The following is a 10,119-nucleotide window of genomic DNA, read 5'->3' as shown; positions in this document are numbered from 1 at the left end:
ACACACATCTACATTTTGCGTGTTTTTTTTTTTTTTTTTTTTTTTTTTGGGAACATCCATTTACAACAAGCATGACAACTATTTAGAGACAGAAGAAGTACATAATACACCATATATTCCAACATACAAAATAAAATTCTCAACAAACAACAAATATTCTTTTTATTAGGTTTCATTTATAAAGAATGTATCGAGCATTACATAACCGTATACAATCATGGCTCAATGAAAAAAATTCTCAACTCTCCTCATCTTCAAACACAATTTCCTTATACTTAATACATCAATATACTTCTATGACCCGAATTTCATCACTTTAGGAGCAAACATCAACAATCTATTCAAGGTACTTGGCATGAACTTCCTAGCAAATAAGAAGCAAACATTAGTCTTCTTCCCATTATATTCACAAGTATATTTAGTCCTTAACTTCTCCAATAACTCAGGTGTAACACTAGGCCTCTGAAATTGACCAGGATGAGGTCCATTTATAGACCAATCAACCCAAGTAACTGTCCTATTTGTATTTTCCTTCCCAAATTTGATGTGTACATAAGTAGGGATATAGTGTTCGTCCCCATAACACGAGTTCTTGCAGTACTTTGCAAAGATGGGATAGTATTTTCGGTCTGATATTACCTCGAGGGCTAGCTCACGACTCATCTCGAACCATTGAGACCCTTTTCGCCATTGGGATAGTTTAATGTGAGGGTACATGTGGAGGCTGTAACGGCCTTGGCCTGTACCGCCTTTTTTGTCATAAACCTCAATGTAGCTCTTTTGGGAGTTTATAAGGTAGGTGTATACTGTGGAGAAGTTGTACAATGGGATGCAGGACTCCGAGAGGAGAACGAACCGTTGGTTGGAGTGGTCAAGGAGGGCATTGGCTAGTAGACGACGTTCAGCTTCAACCATGTTGAATTTGCCCCATTGCACTTCCTGATACAATTGATCAAAGCACACATTTTAAAATGAAGGTATTTTAGTTACTAAACTACATAGTCATAAAACTCTGTAAATGGGTACAGGGTGTGCGAGTCAACTTGTCTTAACAATTTATCGTCTAAACCTTATAACTTTAGCATTTTGCGGAACTCGAAAAATTAAAATAAACATTTAATCTCTATGTTGGATTAAGAAAATGTATCAATTTACTTTGCTAATGGAGCCCACAATTTAACTTTCAATGACTAAATTCTGTTAAAAAGTGTGTTAGAATATTATAGTTGAAATGAAGAAAGGAATGAACAAGCAAGGGAGGATTCTATGGACGACCAAAATTCCAAAGACAAACAGATGAAATTGCTTTTTTAGTTGTGCAAAAGAGTAGAACCTAAGCAAAGTACAAGAAAAAGTTTTTACTCCTTGATGAAAAATATATCTTTACATGCTAGAATATGCCAAAATTACCATAAACAAAAAGCTCCAAATTTATAACAACTTTCTCATCATTCTTTAGAGCATAAATTCTAAACTTTGTCATGCAATAACCTATTTCAATTCCTTTTTTTCCTTTTTTTTTTTTTTTTTTTTTTTTTGGGGACAAGAATTCCTTGTTTTACTTAAACTTAGTTTTTTCACTCCATAAAGTTGATCATCAATAAATCTACACTATGATTTTAGTGTAATTGACTCATAAGTCAGGATGTCACAACTCACAAGTGGGAGTGCCAATATTATTTTAGACGTGTTGAAATCACTCAATAAACCGATAGGTCCATAGTTATATATTACATTGGAAAAATCATTGCGGAATATCAAACTCTAATCTCGCTGGTAGTCCATTGACGATAATGAGAATTTCCAATACTAATTAATCTAACTTTCCAAAAAAAAAACGTGGAAAATCAGAAATTAATGCACGGATATAAAAGCTTCCCTTTAAAAATGCTCCTGATTTTCAACCATTTATTATGCAGCGTAAACAATAATGCTAGTATACGACGAGTACAAACTTGTGAATTTAATTTTCCAAATCAACATTAAATTTACCATTATTGCATGATCAATATAATTAATTATATATGTAACACCTCAGCTAATAAAATGCTGGGAAAATTCAAACGCTTAAAGCCTTAAACTTCAATTATATTAACAATTCATCATCACATTCATGTATTTGTATTCAATGCTCGACAGTTCACAATATTAAGACAACGCAAACTTAATTAAGATATTCGGTTTTGAAGTTTATTGAGTTGAGTATGTGAATAGTGCAAAAGTAAATAATGTTACAACTAAAAGGAAACGGGAGTTAAAGGACAAGATTGAACTCGTACCTTGCTAGGAATTCTTCGGCCAAAAAACACAGAATCCTTTGAATAACTCTGATTATACAAAGGATTAGCATGCACGTAAATGGAGTACAAACCTTCATACCCAAGAAAGAACTTATCCCAAAGAGGAGCCAATGGCAAAGCGCCACGTACTAAAAACAAAAACGCGATTTTTGGTTGCGGAATTATTCTTTGCATTAATTTCTTGTCTTTAATTTTGGGCACCATTGATGCTTTCCATAGCAACTCCTCATCCTCCATGTGATGATGTGGCAATGCGAGTGGCGGCGATGGTGGTGGGCTGCCTCGCTCTAATTCTAGAGCCGGGGGCGGTGGTGGTGGTTGTGGTAGTAAAGAATCCTTTGTGGTGTTAAAGACTTTAACGGTGACAAAAAGATTACCAATATCGACCGGAAAAATGGTACTAGGAGAAAAAGACGTACCAATAATTATGCCACAACCAAAAATAAGAATGTATGGAATAATGTTAATAAAATTGTGTATTAATTTGTTTGGTAGGGGTAGAAAAAGAGGTTTTTGTTGTTCTTGCTGGTTTTGATTTTTCATGATTAATTTTGGTTTTGAAGAAAAAGAAAGAGAGAAATTATAAGTATAAGATCAATGAAGACTAAAAAGAGTTCAACAAATAAAATAAAGTATAGTTGAATATAAAGGAAGAGGAAAAATATTATATAATAAGATTATTATATTCTATGAAAGAAACTTGAGATGGAGAGATTCTTAGGAAGAATTGATACATAATACCTAGCTAATATTATAGCTGGATGATCTCTCAAAAATCTTGTATTTATAATCTTGAATTTAATTAGTACGTTTGTAATTGAAAAAGGTTTATTTATAGCGCACTTATTTACGAGTAATGAAGTTGACTTTTATTTGGAGGAAGTGTAACTGAAATTTTGATTTCGTTATTATTCCTTAGGGCACACGAGCATACGGAGGACTAAAATAGAGTCCAATTTATATAGTTTCAACAACACAAGTAGAATTCACCAATTGGGTGTTGGTGTAGTGGTGATTGGGACTACACTTGGTAGGGAGGACCTGTGTTCGATCCCCCGCAACAACAATTGGGAGGAGACTGGAACCTAACCACTCAGAACTGATCCCCGAATTCGGATTAGCCCAAAAGGGTGAACCGGGTAGAACACCAAAAAAAAACAACACAAGTAGAATGCGAGTGTTTTATGACTTTATCTTTATATTCACGACCCGAATCACTTACAACGAGTCCTTAAATACGGTTTTTGATGTTTGTTCTATTTAACTTTTTAATTTGTTTTAATTTTATATCTTTGTGCATTAATATTTTAGATTAGAAATTATAAAAAAGATAAATTGAGATGAATCTAACAAAATCTTACATAATATAAGCTTTTATTATACATAAATAAATTTATAATAAGGTTTTAATATATAAGCAAATGAAATATTTTAAATTGGAACAAACATAAAAAGAATAGACGGGGTAACTAAGGCCCGTTCATCATGGACAGATCCAACGGGACTTACCTGAGCCATACATGGCCCGTCCCATAGATTAAATTATGAATTGTAACCCCTAATTTTCTAAATTGGCATTTGTAGAAATGCATGACAAAATCAAACATAAATTAGTGTAAATGATGCTAATATATATATATATATATATATATATATATATATATATAGGCTTCTTATATGTAACCCTAAGCGTTATATATATCGTCTTCCTTATTTCTTTACCGTTATTCCAATTTCTACGTATCACTCCAATCTCGTTAACATCCCAAAATTTAATTTCCAACACTCCTAATGTGTATGTTCTCCTCAATTTCAACAAAATTCCCATGTAATTTTTCCTAATATTCATTGATAAACCAACAATTTGAACATTTTAGGATGACATTTACCAGTTGGAAGTTTGAAATTTTAGGATGACATTTGTCAATTCGAGATTGGAAGTTTGAAATTTTAGGATGACATTTGTCAATTCGAGAAGCATATGAAATGAGTTCAAACCAAATTGGTATGAGTTAAAGCCAAATTGGTTAGATTTGGTACAACTTACAAGCCTTATACTTGTCTTTTAAGGGAAATGGAGTTTTATGATGATCAATTGAGCACCCTTTATTAAGGAGTTTAACTATTCAACACTTTTTTATTGGGCTTTGGGCTTCTTTGATGCAGCGTAAATATGACAAAACTTAATTTGGGCCTATATGTACTTTGTTGGTAGGCTTAACTGTTTTGAAGGATAATTGGGCATAAGTATGGACCTGCAATTTACTTTTTACTTCCTATGTTTTTTTAATACTTGCAACGAATTATTTTTTCGGGGTGTATTAGATAATTGGGTCCAACATGATTTAATATAGTACTTAAAATGCAAGTGACAGATTGTTTGTAATAGTTAATACTTCCTCCGTTTTCTTTTTGACAATTATTTATGAGAGAGAATAGAATGACTTGATTATTATTCATCAACAGATTGAGTATTTATACAAAATCTAAGCTCATAAAATAGGAAACAATCTTCCTAAAAGATATACTTTAATAATATCTTAACATATAATAAACCCAAATATATTATTCTCCTAATAAGATCAATACGGAAAATATATCACACATATATTTTCTGATATTATCTCTAACATCGTAACGGCAGTAACACGAACGTTGCGATTGGAAATTCTTCAAATTGTTGAAGTCGAGATGCACACTCTTGTGATGTCGCCATCAATTTTTGTTTCAACTTTTTCAACGATGAGAACGTTCATCTTTTTGAACTCAGTCATCAATCAAGCAGGAGCGTTATTCTTTTCGAACTTGCAAATATAACAATTTTGGTTTTTCTAGAGCAAAACCGAGCTCAATCAAATATTGGTCTTTTACTGGTCTTTCAGAATAAACCACACTCAAATCTTTTACTGGTCTTTCAGAGTAAACCACACTCAAATCTTTTACTGGTCTTTCAGAGTAAACCACATTCAAATCTCTTGGTCTTTTAAGAGTAAACCACACTCAAATCTTTTACTGGTCTTTCAGAGTAAACCACACTCAAACTTTTTAGTCTGTCAGAAAACCAAACTCATATCAAAAGGAGCAAAATCATGCTCGAATCAAGTCACAAACCTTGTCTCACGGTACAAGGAGAACCAAATATATCTTGTCTCACGACGCAAGATAGTCATTTTTTTTTGGTGAATGTATGCCGCCCCCATTATTCGTCCTGGAGGATCCACACCATGACACACACCAGCAACTTAATCTCAATCTTTAAATTATTAACCACGCATGATGTAATGTATACATCAAGTCATCAACTCAAACTCTGCACCAACACTAACTTGCACAGCGGAATAAACTATGTGAAAAAAAAAATGGTAATTTTTGCTAAAGGATCATCCCACCGGTGGGTTTAATTTCTAACCCACCGGTGGGTTTAATTTCTAACCCACCGGTGGGTTTAATTTCTAACCCACCGGTAGGGGGGAAATTATTTATGAACGGTCCCAAGATTTAACCTACTCTTGATACCATGACAAATTATTTATGAGAGAGAATAGAATGACTTAATTATTATTCATCAATAGGTTGAGTATTTATACAAAACCTAAGCTCATAAGATAGGAAACAATCTTCCTAAAAGATATACTTTAATAATATCTTAACATATAATAAACCTAAATATATTATTCTCCTAATAAGATCAATACGGAAAATATATCACACATATATTTTCTGATATTATCTCTAACATCGTAACGGCAGTAACACGAACGTTGCGATTGGAAATTCTTCAAATTGTTGAAGTCGAGATGCATACTCTTGTGATGTCGCCATCAATTTTTGTTTCATCTTTTTCAACGATGAGGACGTTCATCTTTTTGAACTCAGTCATCAATCAAGCAGGAGCGTTATTCTTTTCGAACTTGCAAATATAACAATTTTGGTTTTTCTAGAGCAAAACCGAGCTCAATTAAATATTGGTCTTTTACTGGTCTTTCAGAATAAACCACACTCAAATCTTTTACTGGTCTTTCAGAGTAAACCACACTCAAATCTTTTACTGGTCTTTCAGAGTAAACCACATTCAAATCTCTTGGTCTTTTAAGAGTAAACCACACTCAAATCTTTTACTGGTCTTTCAGAGTAAACCACACTCAAACTTTTTAGTCTGTCAGAAAACCAAACTCATATCAAAAGGAGCAAAATCATGCTCGAATCAAGTCACAAACCTTGTCTCACGGTACAAGGAGAACCAAATATATCTTGTCTCACGACGCAAGATAGTCATTTTTTTTTGGTGAATGTATGCCGCCCCCATTATTCGTCCTGGAGGATCCACACCATGACACACACCAGCAACTTAATCTCAATCTTTAAATTATTAACCACGCATGATGTAATGTATACATCAAGTCATCAACTCAAACTCTGCACCAACACTAACTTGCACAGCGGAATAAACTATGTGAAAAAAAAAATGGTAATTTTTGCTAAAGGATCATCCCACCGGTGGGTTTAATTTCTAACCCACCGGTGGATTTAATTTCTAACCCACCGGTGGGTTTAATTTCTAACCCACCGGTAGGGGGAAAATTATTTATGAACGGTCCCAAGATTTAACCTACTCTTGATACCATGACAAATTATTTATGAGAGAGAATAGAATGACTTAATTATTATTCATCAATAGGTTGAGTATTTATACAAAACCTAAGCTCATAAGATAGGAAACAATCTTCCTAAAAGATATACTTTAATAATATCTTAACATATAATAAACCTAAATATATTATTCTCCTAATAAGATCAATACGGAAAATATATCACACATATATTTTCCGATATTATCTCTAACACTTTTAGATGCAACACACACTTTTTCACCGTATTTAAGAAATGTTGGGTTCACATGATATAATACACTTTAAAATAGGATGAGTGGTTGTTAGGAGTGTAATTTGGTGGGTCATGTGCTTTAAATAAGGGAAATAATATAGTTTTTCCCTAAAGTAACTTTCCTTTTATAGTGTGTTGCAAGTATTGTGACATTTCCTTTTTAGGGAAGTGTTGCAAGTAAAAGAAAACGGAGGAAGTACATAACAAAAAAAGTTTTCCAATAATAGTGTGTTACAAGTATGAATAACGGATGAAGTATTTTATTTTTTAAAAAAATTACTTTTAATTTTTTTCCTCTTAGGCCCCGTTCATTTCGCCTAATTTTTGCTAAACTGAAATTATTAATACTTTTCGGAATTGAAATTATTTTTGCTGAAGTTAAATTATTTTTACTAAACTGAAATTACTTTTACAGAGCTGAAATTATATTTACTGAACTGAAATTATTTTTACTGATTTCTTAATATATTTCTTCTATGAAATTACTAATTTTTATTGAACTAAAGTTATTTTTACTGGACTAAAATTATTTTTGCTGAACTATAGTTATTGTTACAGAAATAAAATTATTTTTACTAAATTGAAATTATTTTTAATGAATATTATTTTTTTTAAAGTGAAGTGAACAAGGCCTTACAAAGATAAGAAAAATAATTATTAGGAGGCGTGCTTCCTGCAAGCTACCTAAGACTATACAATTACAAAAGGAAATATTTACCGCTATTTCACCAAATGCCACTGAGCACTTTAAAAATTCACCAAATGCCATCGGACTTTTCAGAATTCACCAAATGCCACCCAGTTTTATAAAAATTCACCGAGTGCCATTAATGACCAACGACTTCCGTTAGTCATTAGGGGTTAATCATGACACATTTCATGATATAATTGGTCCATTTATCTTAATTCATAAAAATTAAAAACAAAAAAAACAAAAAAAAAAACCCAAAATTTTCCCAGCCACCCCCTCCACCGCCAAACCCTAGCTCCTCCCCTTATCTCGTCGGAAAATGGCCGGCCACCACATTAACCACCAAAAATCGGCCGGGATTTCGGTGGCTATGGTGATGCGTCATGTTGGTGCGTGAGGTGGTTGCGAGGGCTGGGTGGGGGTCACGGCGGGGGTGTCGGGTAGGCGAAGTTCTATAGGTCGTCGTCAAGATGCTAGAGTCGGGCAGGCGGAATTGTGGGCATTGCGTGAGACGGTTACGGTGGCTGGGGTGATTTATCGGGAGGAGGAAAGGGGGATTAGGTGCAGTCAGTGGTTTTGGTGGGGTCAATGGGTTCAAGAGGGAGGTTAGGGGGTTCCGGTGGATTTCGACTGGAGGTTAAGGGATTATGGCGGTTGGCTTTGGGCTGTCGGTTGGCTTTGGGTGGTGGTTATTGTAGTGGGGGCTGGTTTGGGTTAAGATTTAAATTTTTTTAATTTTTTTTATGTACTTTTTTTAAACCAATAGCTGACTGACACTGTCCACATGTGTCATGATTAAGCCCTAATTATTAACGGAGTTAACTCCGTTAGACAATAATGGCACTTTGTGAATTTTTTTAAAACTCGGTGGCATTTGGTGAATTTTGAAAAGTCCGATGGCATTTGACGAATTTTTAAATTGTTCAGTGGCATTTGGTGAAATAGCCATATTTATTTATACTTCCTTTATGTATTAGGCCCGGTTCGTTTCACCTTATTTTTGTTGAACTGAAATTATTTTTACTGAACTAAATTTTTTTTTGCTGGAATTAAATTCTTTTTATTGAACTGAAATTATATTTGCTGAACTGAAATTATTTTTGCTGATTTTCTTTTATATTTTTTCTTTAAAGATACAAAATTTTACTAAACTGAAATTATTTTTACTGAACTTAACTTATTTTTACAGAACCGAAATTATTTTTACTGAACTGAACTTATTTTTTCTGAGTTGGAATAATTTTTACTGAATTGAAATTATTTTTACTTAATGTTATTTTTATAAGGTGAAGTGAACGGGACCTTACTCCGTATAAATTGTTTATGTTTCACTTTTTCCACTATTATCAATTATATGCATGCACAAAAATTTAAGCCTGTAGTAGTATTAAAATTTTGATATAGAAATTAAAAATTTAATGTCATACTCATACTTGGGTATTTTTTTTTAAATGAAAAAAAAAAAACACAAAATTTAGCACACATGAAAAAACACATATAAAGTGGAAAGGAAGTGGAAGACACAATCCCAAAGGGTGAATTATGCCATGCCTCTATCATAAAATTAGAAGTGGTCAGCACAACATGAAATTCACACAAATTTTTGTGCCATACTTATTTAACGCTGCAAACTATTATGATTGTCATCAGCATATTTTGTGCGAAATCAAGATCATGAAACCTAATGGAAAAAAACCACGCACAATAAGATAACACACTCATACATAAAGTTCTTAATAATGTTAGCGGAATAAGTAGCTATTGAGTACCAAGTCTCCATTGATAAACTCAAGAACGATGGGTGAAAACGGCTTAGCCTTGTGTATTCTATTAATCACAAATATATACTCAATACAATAGAATACCTAACTTGCCTAAAACTCCTAACAAGATAGACTTGCAAAATATACAATATTAACATAAATATAACAAACCAAACTCTAATACTCCCCCTCAAGTTGGAGCATATAAATCACGAATGCCCAATTTGCGTAAGAGAAAACCAAACTGTTGACGTCCAAGAGCCTTGGTGAGAATATCTGCTAACTAATGACTTGTCGGAACATATGAGGTAGAAATATTACCGTTTATCAACTCATCACGAACAAAATGACAGTCTACCTCAATATGCTTCGTACGTTCATGAAACACCGGATTCTTAGCTATATGCAAAGCCGACTGATTATCACAAAACAACTGCATAGGCTTTGAATGCTTAATACCAAGAATAAACAACAACATTTT

The 10,119-nt window shown here is 33.2% G+C and overlaps 1 protein-coding gene across 1 annotated transcript; it reads right to left on the bottom strand.

The window, feature by feature from the left end:
* Positions 1–22: 22 nt before the first annotated feature.
* On the bottom strand, positions 23–2,923 carry LOC110708582. The gene is made up of 2 exons (XM_021886755.1): positions 2,280–2,923; positions 23–939 (listed from the first exon to the last, which is right to left on the bottom strand). The coding sequence occupies exons 1-2, from the start codon at positions 2,841–2,843 to the stop codon at positions 295–297; spliced, it is 1,209 nt and encodes a 402-aa protein (XP_021742447.1). The 5' UTR covers positions 2,844–2,923; the 3' UTR covers positions 23–294.
* Between the last annotated feature and the right edge of the window lie 7,196 nt (positions 2,924–10,119).

Source organism: Chenopodium quinoa, unplaced genomic scaffold, assembly GCF_001683475.1.
Source record: "Chenopodium quinoa cultivar QQ74 unplaced genomic scaffold, ASM168347v1, whole genome shotgun sequence".
NCBI classification, from domain to species: domain Eukaryota; kingdom Viridiplantae; phylum Streptophyta; class Magnoliopsida; order Caryophyllales; family Amaranthaceae; genus Chenopodium; species Chenopodium quinoa.
The sequence above is the reverse complement of the archived record's forward strand: the minus strand, read 5'-3'. Positions and strand labels throughout refer to the sequence as shown.